Here is an 18,150-nt window from a genome sequence, read left to right on the forward strand (position 1 = left end):
ATTTGTTCCTTCTTGGGTGGTGGGTGTCCAACAAACCATCAGATCAGGCAGTGGTGAGACCAGGTGCTGGTGAGACCAGGCGGTGGTTAAGACCAGGTGGTGGTGAGACCAGGCGGTGGTGAGACCAGGCGCTGGTGAGAACAGGTGCTGGTGAGAACAGGCACTGGTGAGACCAGGCAGTGGTGAGAACAGGCACTAGTGAGACCAGGCGGTGGTTAAGATCAGGCGCTAGTGAGACCAGGCAGTGGTGAGAACAGGCAGTGGTGAGAACAGGTGCTGGTGAGACCAGGCAGTGGTGAGAACAGGCGGTGGTGAGACCAGGCAGTGGTTAAGACCAGGTGGTGGTGAGAATAGGTGCTGGTGGGAACAGTCAGTGGTGAGAACAGGTGCTGGTGGGAACAGGCGGTGGTGAGAACAGGCAGTGATAGCAATGTTGGTAGCAGTGTAACACCTTGACTTGAACTTGATCCTGTCTTTTTCAATGCCTCTTATGGCAAATCATAAATTATAAATGTAATGAAATAGCCCAACCCTAATGAAAAATTTAGATCTAATAGTTTATATTTCCTCCCTGTGTGTAACTTGATTTTATCAGCATCCTTTTATTGAAGCGACATTAACCTTAGCAGTACGGAAAGTAGAGGTCTGTGACACAGATGCCTCAGAACCTGCAGATTTCAGTTAATATTTAAAGCCGTGCCCTTTCTGTATTTTTGTTTTTGGTTTTGAGATGGGAGTCTCACACTGTCTTCCTGGCTGGAGTGCAGTGGCACGATCTCGGCTCGCTGAAACCTCCACTTCCCAGGTTCAAGCGAGTCTCTTGCCTCAGCCTCCCGAGTAGCTGGGATTACAGGCACCTGCTACCACGCCCAGCTAATTTTTTGTATTTTTAGTAGAGATGGGGTTTCACCATGTTGGCCAGGATGGTCTTGATCTCCTGACTTCGTGATCTGCCCGCTTCATCCTCCCAAAGTGCTGGGATTAGAGGCGTGAGCCCCCGCGCCCGGCCATGTCCTTTGTTTTGTCCTGGAAAGATGTGTTTGGTTTGCTCATAGGCTGTAATCCTCAGATAGTAACATCCCTACCCCTGTTCTCTGTCCCAAGCTTGCTAATCCCAAAATATCCAACCCAAATTCTAAATCCATCGTCTTCCCAGATTCCCGTCCCCACACCGAATGAGAATTAATCACTCACACATTCTTCCCACCATAGCACGTAACGTGCACTTCTGTTTAGAACCTAGTTCATCCTATTTTATACTAGTTAGATGTGTACTTGACTCTCTGCCTTACTATATGATGTCACCTTGAGGATTTGGACCAGATCCTGTTTTTTGCCTCCCACAGCGCACAGCAGCTTATATACTCAGCACTCAGTGAACGTCGATTCAGCTGAGTTGATGTCTGTTTGAGAGCTGGAGTAGGTTGTTCTGTGTCTGTATCTTGTGTCCTTAGTGTTTTTCTAGACTTTTAAACTTGCTCTTTCCTTGCAGAGCCATGACCAGGCGAAGACAGTACGGAGAAGTTGCTAATCTCCTTCAGGGTGTGATGAATGTCCTGGAACACTTCCACAAGTATATGGGGATTCCACAGATCCGGCAGCTTTCCGAAAGGTAAACTGTCCCCAGAGGAAAAGTCTATGGGGATTCCACAGATCCGGCAGCTTTCTGAAAGGTAAACCATCCCCGGAGGAAGTCATCTTGCTTTCAGAAAAGGACCTGGTGCTAGGAGGTGCTTAAGCACTTAACTCAGCATGTTCACTGCAGAATCTTATTATGTGAAGAAACCTCAGATGGTACATGATCTGACTCTGTCTGGTGCAGGCATCCCCCGTGATACTCCTTACCATGTCTTCTAAAGCTGCCTATGGTAGATAGTTTGCAGTTGTGTATATGGACAACTCTCAGCTGTCCCCATTTGTGAGGGAAACTGTTGTAGGTATCTATTTCTTTGTAACAAACCAGCACAAAACTTAGTAGCTTAAAACAATAATTGTTTTGCATGTATAATTTGGCCTGGCTCAGGGGGACCGGCTCATCCCTGCTCCGTGCAGCATTAGCCGAGGCAGCTCAAGAGGGACTGGAGGATGCATTGGCTCCCTCTCATGGCTGGCACCTTGGTACTTGCTCTCAGCTGGGAGCTCAGCCAGGCCTGGGCTGGGATTCTGTGTTGTCTTCCATGGGCTTCTTGAACTTCCTCATGTTAAGGTGGCTGGTTCCAAGAATGAGCGTCCCAAGAGAAACAAGCCTTGGAAATTTCATAGCATCACTTCTGCCATAGTCACAAGGCTGCAAAGATTCAAGAGGAAGGAACATAGTCTTCTCCCACCCACTAACGCTAACGGGAGGAATGTCAAAGTCACATCGTTACAAAAAGCACGTGGGATGGGATAGATTGCTGTGATGGTCTTTAGAAAATTCAATGAGCCATGGCCGGGCCCTGTGGCTCACACCTGGAATCCCAGCACTTTGGGAGGCCGAGGCGGGTGGATCACCTGAGGTCAGGAGTTCGAGACCAGCCTGACCAACATGTTGAAACCCTGTCTCTACTAAAAATGCAAAAATTATCTGGACATGGTGGTGGTTGCCTGTAATCGCAGCTACTTGGAAAGCTGAGGCAGGAGAGTCACTTGAACCTGGGAGGCGTCAAATATATATACAGATGAAGCCTGAGTTCCCTTTACCTAGACCTCAGAATCCCATTGTTCTCTCCAGAGGTGGTAACTGTTATCAGTTTAATGGATATCGCTCTGGATTTTTATGTGTGTATTTACATAAATCTATAGTTTCAGTTAATGGTTTTGGTTTTGCTTTGTTTTAACTAAATGGTTTCATACCTTACGCTTTATTCTAAAAACTGCTTTTTGTTTTCAACCACATGTATTTTAGATATTTGTTTTTCACATCAGTATGTATAGACCTGCTTCATTCTCTGGAATTTTTTAGATTTTTTTTCACGTCAGTGTGTATAGACCTGCTTCATTCTCTGGAATTGATGCACAGACTCCCGTAGTATAACACGCCACAGGGATAGCGTTAGATCGTTTGTTTCTAAATCTTAAAATATGCCCCCATTTGCACATATGCAAGTATTTCTCTAGGACAGATTCTGGGTTATAGGTTTACATACATTTAAAATTTTAGTAACTACTGCCCATTTGCCCTGCAGCGAGCTTTGTATACTTGTAGTGCAGTCTGTGAATTGTGAGAGCGCCTTTCCCTGCACCCTCAGCTGAGAGCACCTTTCTCCGCACCCTCAGCCACATGTGATGTTGTTGTTCTTCATTTTCCTCTCTCTGATGGTTGAAAACGGTATCCAGTTCCTTTAATTTTCATTTCCCTTGTAGCTAGTAAGATGAGTGTCTTGCTTTGTTTTTTTGAGACAGAGTCTTGCTCTGTTGCCCAGGCTGGAGTGCAGTGGCGTGGTCATAGCTCGCTGCAACCTGGAACTCCTGGGCTGAAGACATCCTCCTGCCTCCACCTCCTGAGTAGCCAGGAGTGCAGGCAAATACCACCATGCCTGGCTGATTTTTAACATTTTTTCTGTAGAGGTGGGATCTTCCTGTGTTGCCCAGGCTGGTCTTGAACTCCTGAGCTCAAGTGATCCTCCTTCCTCATCCTCCCAAAGGGGATTGCAGGCGTGAGCCACTGTACCTAGCCCCAGTTGTATTCTTCGTCTGAAGACTCCTGAGTTTCTCATACTCTAAGAAACTCTCCTTTATTCCTTTCTTTGGGTAGTGTCTACAACTTGGTCTCTGCATTCTCTCCTTGTGGAATTCTTGCTACATGAACATTGGAGCTTCTAGATCTGCTGCCATGTCTCTTAATTTCCCTTTCATGCTTTCCGTCTCTCTGTCCTTCTGAACTGCTTTCTGAAAGAGTTCCTCAACCCAGTCTTCCTGTTTTAATTTATTCTTCACTTGCATCTAGTCTGCTATTTGGCCCAGCTGTTGAATTTTTATTTTAACAATCCAGCTTTTTAATTTTCAGCATATCTAGCTGATTCTTTTCTCATGGGCATAATATTCTCATATATCTCCCACGGAATAGAAATTACCTGTATGTTAAAGTGCTGGGCTGCCTCTTCCATTTCTCTGTCCCCTAGTGTAAGATCTTCAGTTTGTTCAGCGTGGCAGTTCTCTCTCTTTAACATTTCTCAAATGTTTGGTGATTCTTAGCTGAAAGCTCATTTTTATTGTATTCATTGATTTTTTGAAACTAAGTCTCACTCCATCACCCAGGCTGGAGTGTGCAGTGGCACGATCTCAGCTCACTGCAGTCTCCGCCTCCTGGGTTCAAGAAATTTTCCTGCCTCAGCCTCCCAAGTAGCTGGAACTACAGGTGCCCACCACCCATGCACAGCTAATTTTTATATTTTTAGTAGAAACGGGGTTTCGGCATGTTGGCCAGGCTGGTTTCAAACTCCTGACACCTCAAGTGATCCACCCGCCTCAGTCTCCCAAAGTTCTGGGATGACAGGCGTGAGCCACCGCGCCCGGCCTCTTTTTTATTTTTGACATTCTCTGTTAGTCTGATCAAGAATGCTCTTTAGCTGCTACCTGCTCGTGGGCGAGAAGTGGGAATTGCTGCTTGGCCAAGTGTTATCACAGACAGCTCTTCCAAAGTGAGGGGGCCAGACCTGGAGAAACCTGCCAGGTGGGTGTCCCAGCGGCTGATCTTCTAGGCTTGGAGGCTCCCTGGTCTTCCTGGGTGTTGGCAGCCCCTCTGGCTACTGCTAAAGTTCTCAGACCCAGAGGCCCACCCCTGCCACCTGGCGTGAGCCTTCACGGTGTGGGTACAGATGTGGACAGCGGCTGATTCCTCCTATTACGGGGCACAGCATGCCCTGCTGGCAGCAGACCCAGGGCCCCATCCTGCTTCTAGTATCACCACCTTCATGTCTTTCATTTTCGAGAAGCATTTTTGGGCAGTGATTTTCTGTCATCCTTCCTACCAGGAAGTCCTCAGGCTTCTAGTCTACTACTTTTCTTGCCTGGATTTGGATTTTTATGAAAATCTTTTTCTTATTTCTAAGGCTTCGGGGCATCAGTGTGCATCTTGTCATTGAAATGCCAAAGAACTATTAGGGTATGTTGGAGCAGAGCTTGGCAGAACACTAGGAAAACCGCAACCTTTTCCCTCCTCCTTCCTACCCCTCACACCTAGAGCCGGCTGATCGCCTTATCAGACTGGACTGTGAGGCAGCCAAGAAAGCAGGCGAACAGGACTTTATGAGCTGCGAGAAGGAAGGAGCTTGGATGGAGCAGGCAGATTTGCTGTCAGCAGATGAGGGAGGAGGAGGAAGGCAGTCCCTCCTACTCCTGCTCTCAGGATGATTCAGAGTTGATCTCTTTCACATTCATTTGTTCTTTTCTTCATTTATGTGACAGATATTTACCCTGCATTTTCTACATCCTAGGCCCTGTGCTAGGGGACTGAAGGCACAAAAATAAGAAATACACACTCTCTGCCTTCAAAGAGCTCGCCATTTTTGTATGGAGAAGAAAGACATTAATAGAAGATTCCAGCGTAACAGATGTAACAAAACCATGGTATATGCTGCACAAGGCATAGCAGGATCTCAGAAGAGGAACTGATAGGCTGAAGCAGGGGCTGAGGGCAGGGGGCATAGACAAATTCCATTTTAATTGGAATCTTAGGCCGGGCGCGGTGGCTCAAGCCTGTAATCCCAGCACTTTGGGAGGACGAGACGAGTGGATCACGAGGTCAGGAGATCGAGACCATCCTGGCTAACACGGTGAAACCCCGTCTCTACTAAAAAATACAAAAAACTAGCCGGGTGAGGTGGCGGGCGCCTGTAGTCCCAGCTACTGGGGAGGCTGAGGCAGGAGAATGGCGTAAACCCGGGAGGCGGAGCTTGCAGTGAGCTGCGATCCAGCCACTGCACTCCAGCCTGGGTGACAGAGCGAGACTCCATCTCAAAAAAAAAAAAAAAAAAAAAATCAGAATCTTAAAAGAATGGGTGGCATCTTACCAACGTGACAGTAAGCGGGGCGAGAAGGAAGAGGGGGTCTCAAGGAGTTTGGAGGCAGCAGAGAGAGATAAGGCTATGTAGGTAGATGGGGTCAGATTTTATATGCCTGGCTAAATACTTTATTTTTTATTTTGTGGACAGTGAAAGATTTTCAGCGTGGGGGGCATGATCTCACTTGTATTTTGTAAAAGTCTAGTGGATTACAGAGGTCCAGGAGTCTGGATAGTAGGAGTATGTTCTGGATTAGAAAAGATAAGACCCTTATCAGGCAGTGGCCACGCACTCACGGAGATGTGTGTGGGAGCTGATCTCTAGTCGGTGTAAAGGAGGGGTTGTGCATGGCAGGAACATGAGAGAACTAACTTTTATTTGGCAGAAACGAGTGTAGGGATTCATTAATAACTCAAAATGGATCTATAGCTAGATGTAAAACCTAATTCTAAAACTCCAAGAAGAAAACAAAGAGCAGATCTTCACAGCACTGAACTTGGCAGCAGCTTCTTGGATATGACACCAAAGTCCTAGGCAGCAAAAGAAAAACAGATCAATTGGACTTGATGAAAAATTTTAAGACCTGTGCATGAAAAGACACTATCAGCAGGGTAAAATGGCAACACACAGAATGGGAAGAATATTTCCAAATCATTTATCTGATAATGGATTAGTATCTAGAATATACAAAGAATTCCTAAAAACCAGCAACAAAAAGCCGAACAGCTCAATTAAAAAGCAAGCAAAGGGTTTGAGTAAGCGTTTCTCCAAAGAAGATATGTAAATGGCCAATAAGCATGAAAAGGCGCCCCCACTGGGTTGTGAGGTGATACTGCGTCGTGGTTTTGGCTTGCATTTCTCTAATGGGCTTTTTAGTTTGATGGAGTCACACTTGTTTCTTTTTGCTTTTGTTGCCTGTACTTTTGGTGGGCTCTTCGCTTTTCAACATTTTTCCAAAGAGATAGCTTTAAAAATTTGAAGGAACTTTGTAATGACTGTTATAATCACATTCCCTTAAAAATAGAAAATCCAACATTCTATGAATATATTTCAGTGCTCCAAACGTTCATTATCACGTAGGGTTGCTGCAAACCCAGGAGGATTTAATTTTAGTTCATTTCACAGTCTCTGTTTGCAATAATTTTGTGTAGGTTAATACAGAATATGTGCTATTAAGTAACACTAAAAAGGCTGGACCTGGTGGCTCACACCTGTAATCCCAGCACTTTGGGAGGCTGAGACAGGTAGATCGCTTGAGCTCTGGAGTTCGAGACCAGCCTAGGCAACATGGTGAAACCCTGTTTCTACCAAAAATACAAAAAGTGAGCCAGTATGGTGGTGTGTGCCTGTGGTTCCAGTTACTCCGGAGGCTGCAGTGGGAGAATCACTTAATCTCCGGAAGTGGAGGCTGCAGTGAGCTGAGACTGTGCCATTGCACTCCAGCCTGGGCAAGAGAGCAGACTCGTCTCAGAAAAAAAAAAAAAAAAGTAACACTAAAAAGAGCCAAGAGGAGACAGCTTCTTATTTTCAGTGCTTGACTAGAATTGTTTTTTTAGGAGGTACTAAAAGTTTGAGAAAAGTCCAGACTTCTTATTTTTAGCTTCCTTTCTGGTGAATTTTCTTCCTTTATGTTTACGTGGTGGTGGTAGAGCCATCTGGAAATGATAGAAATAGCTGTTTGTTGTGAGGGGCGGGAGATGGCAGGCAGGTTACTACCCTCTGCATTGCTTCCGTGTCTCGAATTTACTGTCTTGCTGTCTGTAAATTGTGGAAGTCATGTGAAAAGTTGTGTTCTGAAATCTTTGCCTGCATATTTGAAATGGAAGTTCATGAACCTTGATTCAAGCATAGCTGATTCTTCCAACTACCCTTCTGGCAAATGCTTCCATGCTTGCTGTAGTGTTGAAGGAAAGAGTTTTTTCTTTAGTGTCTTTACATTTCAGATCCTCCTGGCCTAAGCATGCCCATGAAAGTGAATGTTTCTAGTCGTCAGTCAGTATTTCCCAACAAAGAATGGAAGATTCTTACATTCTCTTGAAAACCATGAAACTCTTGAACTAAAATATATTTTTCACAGCCATTTCTAACCTCTTATAACTGTGAGAAAGGCTTAGCAGGTCTCATGGTGGAGTGAAAAAAGAACTCTACCTGGAAACGGACAGGGCTGCCCAGCTCATGATTTCTGAATGACTAGGAAATCAGTTGGCGTGGTGGCTCACGCCTGTAATCCTAGCACTTCGGGAGGCTGAAGTGGGCAGATTGCTTGAGCCCAGGAGTTTGAGACCAGCCTGGGCAACATGGCAAAACTCCATCTCTGCAACAAGTACAAGAATTAGCTGTGCATGGAGGTGCACACCTGTAGTCCCAGCTACTCAGGAGGCTGAGAGAAGGATCACTTGACCACAGGAGGTTGAGGCTGCAGTGAGCCACGAATGCACCACTGTACTCCAGTCTGAAGAGAAAGGAATGACTAGGAAATCTTGATAGTTCAGCACATATATCTGCTTTGGTGACGGTTATCAGTAGAGCTACCTCTTTATAGTAGGAACTTTTCATGGTTAGAAGAGGAAGGAGTTTAAAGGAATGAGGTCAAAGGTACATTCTTTCAAGTCTGTTGACTTCTTTCTAGAATCCTATTTAAGCAGTTGATTATGAAGACTGCAATTTACATCTCACCCTGAAAGTGCCTGGGATTGAGGTCTGGGTCTGTGGATACCATCAGTGATGTCTGTGAGGGAATGGGTGCTCTTTCATCTGAATCATTGATAGCCACTTCAAAAACTGCTGTTGGTAGAGGCCGGGCACGGTGGCTCGTGCCTGTAATCCCAGCACTTTGGGAGGCTGAGGCGGGCAGATCACCTGAGGTCAGGAGTTCAAGACCAGCCTGGCCAACATAGTGAAACCCCGTCTCTACTAAAAATACAAAAAATCAGCCGGGCGTGGTGGCAGGTGCCTGTAATCCCAGCTACTCGGGAGGCTGAGGCAGGAGAATCACTTGAACCCGGGAGGTGGAGGTTGCAGTGAGCCGAGATTACGCCATTGCACTCCAGCCTGGGGGACAAGAGCGAGACTTCGTCTCAAAAAAAAAAAAAAAAAAAAAAGAGAGAGAAAAGAAAGAAATCTGCTTTTGGAAACATTGACATTTATATGCAGAAGCATATCCTTCTGCTCCAGGATTAAGCACACATCTAACCTGTAGCCACCTGTGAAGCCAGTCAGCACCGTAAGATGGGTGTTGTGGAATAATCGGCACTGGAGAGGACGTAGAATCATCTGGTACAGGCCGCTCGCCCCACCCTCTTATTTCACAGCTATTTGAAGTTGTGACCCACGGAGAGGAAGTGACATGATTATGCGGCTCACTAGTCACATAGCCAGGTCTAGCCCATCTCAGGAGGTGACTTTGAAAATGAAGAACATGGCAAGGAGGTCTACAAATCAGAGGCTGGCCATTTTTCCTCTTTTTTGTCTCTGGTGATACCAAGTGCCATCATAGGCTGTGGTTCTCCTTTCTGCCACCTCAGTTTCAGAGTCACCAAGAATATGGAGTAGCGAATAGTTCGGGCCAGAGGCAGAGCCGGGCCCACCAGTGTCACTGAGATGGTCAGTGGTCCTGAGAATGTGACTGTGGGTGCTCTGGCCAGTGGTGGCACTTCCCCTGTGAAGAGAACTCCTTCCTCTTCTAACCATGAAAAGTGCCTGCTGTAAGTTCCCTGTGGCTTAGGAGGGAACTGGTGCTGTCTGTGTGCTTCCAAGAAGGAGGTGGGAACACGGGGCCTGCGCCTCTGGAAGCTGTCTTGTGACCTGGCACCACAGGAGGCTGTGTGCTGCTTCATGACGTGAGGATCACGAGAAGCTCCGAAGTACAATTTTATTCTTTTCTCTCATGTCAGAGTTCACACGCAAGGAATGTCTCCCACTGTCTATTGGACAGCTCTAGATGTATGGCCCTGATTCTGATCTGGAGGTGGGGGCTATTCCAGTAATAGCCTCATCTGGATCGTTTCTGGCCCCCTTGAAAACTGACTCAAAAGGCTACAAAGCCACCTCTAAGAGTGATTTTAAAAGTTTTGAAGATACTGGAAAAACCTTGGAAGGTATTTGGAATAAGGTGTAATTATAACCATGCCACAGAAAAAACAGACTGTTTTGGGTCATGCCTATCCCCTCATTTGAAAAGAAGATCTCAGCAGGTTGCCAGACACTCCTTAGCAGCCAAAGAAATTGTGGTTTTGAGCTGTTGGCTATTTCTAGAAACTTCATAAAGTTGATTCTGAAGGAGCAGGGCGGAGACCAAGAATGGAAGTGTGCTCTTTTAAGGCATTTTTGGCAACCAGACAGTATTTGCCTCAGGCTCAGGAAGTCCAGCAGGGCCCGAGAGCCTTGCTCCACTCTAGCTCTGCTAGTCTGGCTGGTGCAAGGTGGCCACCAACATCAGGCAGCTGGTGGGGGATGCAGAGTGTGATCGATTATGGGGGCGTGATCGAATGCAGGGCGTGATCGATTGTGGGGTGTGATTGATTGTGGGGGCGTGGTCGATGGCGGGGGCGTGATCGATTTCGTGATCGATGGCGGGGGTGTGATCGATGGCGGGGGCACAATTGATTGTGGGGGCGTGATCGATTGGGGCGTGATCGATGGCGGGGGTGTGATCGATTGGGGTGCGTGATCGATGGTGGGGGCGTGATCGATTGTGGGGGTGTGATTGTGGGGGTGTGATCGATGGCGGGGCGTGATCGATGGCGGGGGCGTGATCGATTGTGGGGGTGTGATCGATGGCGGGGCGTGATCGATGGCAGGGGCATGATTGATCGTGGGGCGTGAGCCACAGCTGCTTTCCATCCTATCCGCTTCTCCTTTCTGCCCTTGCATTCAAGTCCACACGTGGTTCTTGAGCTCCTAGTACACTCGCATCCACTGTTGAGTACCGGCCTCCCCTTTCTAACTGGTTTTCCTTGCTGTTCCATTTACATATTCACAAACTTCTGAACTTAAATCATCATTCAGTGGCCCTCACTTTCCTTTAGCAGTTCATTTTGTCACTTGTATCTTTTTGTTTTTACTATGGAAGACATTCTCTTCATTCATTTGTTTAAAAACTTATGAGCTTGTTGGTTTCTGGATTAACAAGAAACCCAAAACACTACAACTACATGGATGGAAATGGATGTGATGTGAGATGAAATCAGCCAGACCCAGGAAGACAAACTCCTCATGTCCTCACTCGTATGTGGGAGCTGAACATTTTCAGAACTGAACTCATGGAGATAGAGAGTAGAACGATGGGTCCCAGAGGCTGGGAAGTGTAGCAGGGAGGTGGGGAGAAAGTGGGACGGCTAATGGGTACAAAAATACAGTTAGAATGATAAGATCTAGTATTTGGTAGAACAGTAGGGTGACTACAGTTAATAATTTATTGTATATTTAAAAATAACTAAAAGATTGGAATTGGAATGTTCCTGACACAGAGAAGTAACAACTTGGGGTGGTGGATACCCCAGTTACCCTGATTTGATCATTATACATCATATGCCTGTATCAAAACTTCACAGGTACTCTATAAAAATATATATAATGGTTATATACCCATAATAATTTTTTACAAAACACCCTAAAACACTATGGAGCCCTCTTCCCATTCTGTACTCCAGGGAGTAGGACAGCAGTTATACCAGTAATCCAAAATGGATTTATTTGTTGTTGTTTGTTAGTGTTTTGTTTGAGAGCCAAGGTCTCGCTCTGTCACCCAGGCTGGAGTGCTGTGGTGTGATCATAGCTCTGTGTATCCTCAAAGTCCTGGGCTCAAGAGATCCTCCTGCCATAGCCTCCCGAGTACAGGTGTGTGCCACCACACCTGGGTAATTTTTATTTTAGTTTTTTTTTTTGTAGAGACTGGATCTCTCTAATGTTGCCCAGGCTGGTCTTGAAATCCTGGCCTCAAGTGACCCTCTCACGTCAGCCTCCCACATGCTGGGATTCCAGACGTGAGCCTCTGTGCCTGACTAGATTTATATTTGATGTGGATGTGATTCTGTAACATTTTCCCACAGCATGACTACCCCCAGTGGAACTGTGTAAAGATGAACACATATGACCTCAGGGAAAGGGTTGGCCTAGAAGAATTTTGGGGATATAGATTCACCCTGAGAATACCTTGGGTGCCTGGGTCCTGCTCATCAACCTGCCACTTAACTAGTGTGTGACCTCTCACCTCGTGGACGTCTCTGGACCCTTCCTGGCCTTTCTGGAAAGACTTCAGCCCCTCCGACCCTGTGGATCGGTGTGTAGTGACATAAGGATATTATGCCAGGTGATGATATGTTCTCTCTTCCTCACAGAGTGAAGGCTGCGCAGACTGAGTTAGGACAGCAAATCCTGGCCGATTTTGAAGAAGCGTTTCCTTCCCAGGGCACCAAGGTACTGCTCTGCATTTCCCCGTCTTTAGAGATGACCGGCATCCTTGCCGAGCTCACGCCCACCCCGGTCACCATGCAGTTGTCATTCCCGTCGTGCCTGCTGGCAGCTGCAGATCCGTCTGCTGCAGGCTCAGGGTAACGAGACCATCCTGGATTTTAAATGTCCCAAGGTGGTGGCAGTTCCTCCTCTGTTTCCTTCCAGCCTCAGAAAGGGAGGATTTGTTTGGGCTTATTTTAATGTAGGTCAAACCTTCCATCTTGTCTGCCCTGTCAGTTCCTTTTCTCTCATGGCCATATTTTTAAAAAATCCTCATGCCGCAGTGCTTTTAGGATTGTTACGTAACTTACTGGTTTTGTTTGGTGAAAAGACAACTGGGCGGAGCATCCACCGGCTTATGTAACTCTCGGAGTGACACAGTGCGGAGCCTCACTGCTACCGACCGTAAGCCTGCTCTTCGGAATTAATGCCCTCGAGCTCTCTGGTAGCAGAGCTGTTTGTGTTGTGTCTGCAAAGCCCACAGCATTTCACGTGGGAGCTGCTGGTTGCACTTCTCATGTAACCAGCTTTCTCCCGCTCGGCGGTCATCCTGCTTGGGGAACTGCTTTTGGCTCCACCCTTCCAACTGTAGCAGATGCCATCTTTATACCTAGCCTGTGTCGGACAGGAAAGAACCCATACAAGCCCTTTTCTCTATTATTTGAGCTATTTCAAGAGAAAGAATTGTTCAAGGCAGAAATATACTGAAGCATTCAGGGGCAAGGAGCCTGACCCTACTCGGTGGGTGGAGATGGGGACATACATTCATTTACTGATGCAAGGAACATTTCCAGCGTCTGCTCTGTAATTCAGTAACTGGAAATATCTTAATTATTTTTTCTTTGTGTTCCATAAAAGAAACGTGGGAAGTAATTGGGAGTAGTGGCCCCAGCTTTTGCCCATCACTTTCTGTAGGAATTCCGCTCCTGATTTTAATGTCTTCACATTTTGTGGCTGTCTGCTAGTAATCAGATGCTTATTTGTAAAGTACTTTTCTTGGAGAACCTCCTATTCCTTAGTCACCTGATATAACTGCAGGAAGGGAGTAGATATTAGAAAGCCGTTAGTCCTATTTATTACATGAGGAAAATGAAGATCAAAGAAGTAAAAAAGGATTGTAGGATACTCGCTCATGAGAAGCTCTGGCGCTTCTTAGGACAAGGTTAGCTTCATGTGTACTCAGCTGCCCATTTCAGGGTTTTTTTTGTTTTTTTTTAATACGGAGTTTCACTCTTTGGCTCAGGCTGGAGTGCAATGGTGCCATCTCAGCCCACCGCAACCTCCGTCCCCTGGGTTCAAGCAGTTCTCCTGACTCAGCCTCCCAAGTAGCTGGGATTACAGGCATCTGCCACCGTGCCTGGCTAATTTTTGTATTTTTAGTAGAGACGGGGTTTCTCCGTGTTGGCCAGGCTGGTCTCGAACTCCCAACCTCAGGTAATCCGCCTGCCTCGGCCTGCCAGAGTGCTGGGATTACAGGCGTGAGCCACCGTGCCCGGCCACCCATTTCAGTTTCTAGAAATTTCAGGAAGATGTGGATGAAGCCCATCTTGATTATTTAGAAGAGACCTACTTTATATCTTTTTTCCCAGATACCACTGGGCAGATGAAATTAAAATGGTTCTAACAGCATGCCTCCCTTTTCTCTTGCATAGTGACTTCTTGTTTGTGTGTGTGGTTTTGTTTTTGTTTTCTTTTTTTTTACTTTCGAGATAGAGTCTCAGAGTCTCTCTCTGTCGCCCAGGCTGGAGTGCAGTGGCGCAATCTCGGCTCACTGCAAGCTCCGCCTCCCGGGTTTACGCCATTACTTGCCTCAGACTCCTGAGTAGCTGGGATTACAGGCGCCCGCCACTGTGCCCGGCTAATTTTTGTATTTCTTTTTAGTAGAGACAGGGTTTTACCATGTTAGCCAGGATGGGTCTCAATCTCCTGACCTCGTGATCCGCCCACCTCGGCCTCCCAAAGTGCTGGGATTACAGGCGTGAGCCACCGCACCCAACCTAGTTTTCTTTCTTCCTTTTTAAAAACTGTGGGCTTTATTTAAAGGCCTTGTGTTACTATTTCTATTTCACAAATGGGAATTAAGATCTTAAAAAATAAATGGGAATGAAGATTTTAAAAAATAAATGGGAATCAAGATTTAAAAAAATTTTTCCAACACAACCTAGTAAAGTCTTTGTAAATGCAAAAATCTGAACATGTGAACCCATAGGTTTTGGCCTTTGTGACTTCTTGCTTCTTCTCATTCTGAAGCGAGAATTGAGAAGTTAGGGTGTTCAGCAGATGACATAAAAGCCACTCCGCATGGAGTAAGGCAACATTTTAACAATTTAGGTCTCAGGCAGCTTATATCACACCTTAGAAGCAGTGGAACTTCAGTTGAGATGGATGGAATTGGAAAGAGTTGACAAAAAATAAAATAAAGATTTAGAAAAGAACCTTACTCATCACCTAGAGTTGATTGTTTTTCAGGTGAGGCCGAGTAAGTGCGTCAAAGCTGCATGCATGGCTTTTTAGCCAAGCCAGGAGTCGATTCCAAGTGTTCTTTTCACTGTAGTCTACTTAGCCGACACGTTCACTCAGTGACATACTGTAAAGAAAGTCTCAGCAAAACTTTGGTCACAAAGACCTTCCCATCGTGATGTGTCAGTCCAGCCCCGTTACCTTCCCAGCGTTCATCCAGGTCAGGAGGCCACTATCACAGGGTTTTCTCTTCAGCTGCCTGTCTGGGTGGTTCACTGTCGTGGAGCACGCGTCGTGGCTTGGAATCTGGTTTTTTTTTTTTTTTTTTTTTTTTGAGACGGAGTCTTGCTTTGTTGCCCAGGCTGGAGTGCAGTGGCGCGATCTCGGCTCACTGCAAGCTCCACCTCCCGGGTTCACGCCATTCTCCTGCCTCAGCCTCCCGAGTAGCTGGGACTACAGGTGCCCGCCACCACGCCCGGCTAATTTTTTGCATTTTTAGTAGAGACGGGGTTTCGCCGTGTTAGCCAGGATGGTCTCGATCTCCTGACCTCGTGATCCGCCCACCTCAGCCTCCCAAAGTGCTGGGATTACAGGCGTGAGCCACCGCGTCCGGCCTGGAACCTGGTTTTATGTGTTAAAGGCGACCACACTATTTGGCAAAAACACAGCACTTTAAGAACAGGAATCCCAGAGATTGGAGTCAGGGGAAAGTGGCACATGTGGAGTGAGGCTGGTGACATTCCCACTCTTAGGAGAGAGGCCGGTGGCATTCCCACTCTTGAGAGAGAGGCTGGTGGCATTCTCACTCTTGGGAGAGAGGCTGGTGACATTCCCACTCTTGAGAGAGAGGCTGGTGGCATTCTCACTCTTGGGAAAGAGGCTGGTGGCATTCCCACTCTTGGGAGAGAGGCTGGTGGCATTCCCACTCTTGGGAGAGAGGCTGGTGGCATTCCCACTCTTGGGAGAGAGGCTGGTGGCATTCCCACTCTTGGGAGAGAGGCTGGTGGCATTCCGACTCTTGGGAGAGAGGCTGGTGGCATTCCGACTCTTGGGAGAGAGGCTGGTGGCATTCCGACTCTTCGGCCTCTTCAGCAGTGTCTTCCGACGTCAGAGACCAGTGGCATTCGAACTTTTAGGTCTCTTTTAGTTATGGTTTGCAGAAAGTCAAATTTCCCATGATCATTTCTGCCTGTTTCCCAAAAGATCTCATTGCAGATTCACAAGGTAGTTTTCGTGTCTCCTGCTGTGAAATGAGTGTAAGGATTGCGTCCTCGAGGAACAACAGGTAACTGATGGATCCATCCACAGTGGAAAGAATGAATGTAAAGGAGCAGGAGTAAGACTCACCACGTGTAGAGACAAGAAGTAGCGGCTGTGAGAATCCATGAGGTTTAAAGGTGGTTTCTGGCTTTTAATCTGGTACATGTTTGTTTTACTAGAGACCTGGAGGACCCAGCAATGTTCTACGAGATGCATGTCTGGTTGCTAATATTCTAGACCCCAGGATCAAACAGGAAATCATCAAAAAGTTCATTAAACAGCATCTGTCAGAGTATCTAGTACTTTTTCAAGAAAACCAAGATGTAAGTATTGACCAAATAAGATCAGATGTAACCTTTGAATTTTATTGAAAAATGAACGCTGTCAAGCCTGCTAATTCAGACTTCCTTTTAGTATGACTGTCTTCCAGTGTTGATTGTTGAGCTGTGAGTCCTAGGGGCTGACTTTATAGTTCTTAAGTCTTTTGAGGTCACTGACCCTTTGGAGAAATTCAGGAACATGCACCTGTGCATAAAATTCTGCTTATAGTTTCTGGAAATGTATAGACCCCTGAAGGCCAATCACAGACCCCAGGTTAAAAACCTCTGGATTTTTTTTTCTTTTTTTTTCTTGTGAGACAAAGTTTCACTCTTGTTGCCCAGGCTGGAATGCAGTGGTGCGATCTCAGCTCACTGCAACCTCCACCGCCTGGGTTCAAGTGATTCTCCTGCCTCCGTCTCCCAAGTAGCTGGGATTAGAGGCACCCGTCACACCTGGCTAATTTTTGTATTTTTTAGTAGGGACGGGGTTTCTCCGTGTTGGTCAGGCTGGTCTCGAACTTCTGACCTCAGGTGATCCACCTGCCTCCCAAAATGCTGGGATTATAGGCCTGCGTCACTGCGCCTGGCCAAAAACTTCTGGATTTTTTTTTTTTTTTTTTTTTTTTTTTTGAGACGGAGTCTCGCTGTGTCTCCCAGGCTGGAGTGCAGTGGTGCATCTCGGCTCACTGCCAGCTCCGCCTCCCGGGTTCACACCATTCTCCTGCCTCAGCCTCCCGAGTAGCTGGGACTACAGGTGCACACCACCATGCCCGGCTAATTTTTGGTATTTTTAGTAGAGCTGGGGTTTCACCGTGTTAGCCAGGATGGTCTCGATCTCCTGACCTCGTGATCCGCCCACCTCAGCCTCCCAAAGTGCTGGGATTACAGACATGAGCCACCACGCCCGGCCAAACCTCTGGATTTTTAAGTAAAAAATCAAGTAAAAAAGGTAGCCTAGATTCTTTAAAACCATGAGAAATACGGAGGTTGGTTCCCTTTTGCTTGGCTCTGTGTTTTTGCTTGTTTCCTTAAACTGCCAGTTCTACTTCTAACCACTGGGGTGGTTTTTGATCTTCACCTTCACCAGGTTGCCTGGCTGGACAAAATCGACAGACGCTACGCCTGGATAAAACGCCAGCTTGTGGACTATGAGGAGAAATATGGCCGCATGTTTCCACGTGAGTGGTGCATGGCTGAGAGGATTGCGGTGGAATTTTGCCACGTGACAAGGTAGATGCCAGTTCTCTACTGGTTTTGTTGTTCATCGAAGTTTCACCATCAGTTCCCCAGTCTCTAGCGGTTCCATGTTGTCCTGTGGTTTTGGTGCCACCTCCAGACCTCACCAGATGATTGGTGCCATCCTTATACCTAACAGTGGCCCCACCGGCTGCTCCCTCTGCCCCCGTCTTTGTTCTGGGACTTTCCTTGGTGTAGTTCTTGCCTCAGGCAGTCTCTACCTTCTCCACCAACTCAAGGCTTGTCAACCAGCTTGACTTACAGCGATTCCTCTACCCCATGTTTTCCCCAATTGATATCGCGTATGTCAGCGTGATGTGTGTGTATCCCATCATCATTTTTATTTTCTGACTTGCTAGATAGATAGTTCCATAGAGACAGGGTAGTATCTACTTTAATGATATAGCAGACACTGAGGAAACTTGTGTTGAGTGAAT

At 46.7% G+C, this 18,150-nt stretch overlaps 1 protein-coding gene across 3 annotated transcripts in view; it reads left to right on the forward strand.

Annotated features, from left to right (window-relative positions):
* The window catches only part of VPS53 (VPS53 subunit of GARP complex), a 168,820-nt gene that overhangs the window by 57,860 nt on the left and 92,810 nt on the right, over window positions 1-18,150 (forward strand). For all 3 annotated transcript variants that reach the window (XM_010373479.2, XM_030924066.1, XM_030924067.1), the window contains 4 exons: window positions 1,493-1,612; window positions 12,323-12,401; window positions 16,337-16,480; window positions 17,565-17,707. In XM_010373479.2, coding sequence (XP_010371781.2) covers window positions 1,493-1,612; window positions 12,323-12,401; window positions 16,337-16,480; window positions 17,565-17,707 — 486 coding nt within the window. The remainder of the gene's footprint in view (window positions 1-1,492; window positions 1,613-12,322; window positions 12,402-16,336; window positions 16,481-17,564; window positions 17,708-18,150) is intronic.

The sequence above is a fragment of the Rhinopithecus roxellana genome, chromosome 19 (assembly GCF_007565055.1).
Source record: "Rhinopithecus roxellana isolate Shanxi Qingling chromosome 19, ASM756505v1, whole genome shotgun sequence".
In the NCBI taxonomy this organism is placed as follows: Eukaryota; Metazoa; Chordata; class Mammalia; order Primates; family Cercopithecidae; genus Rhinopithecus; species Rhinopithecus roxellana.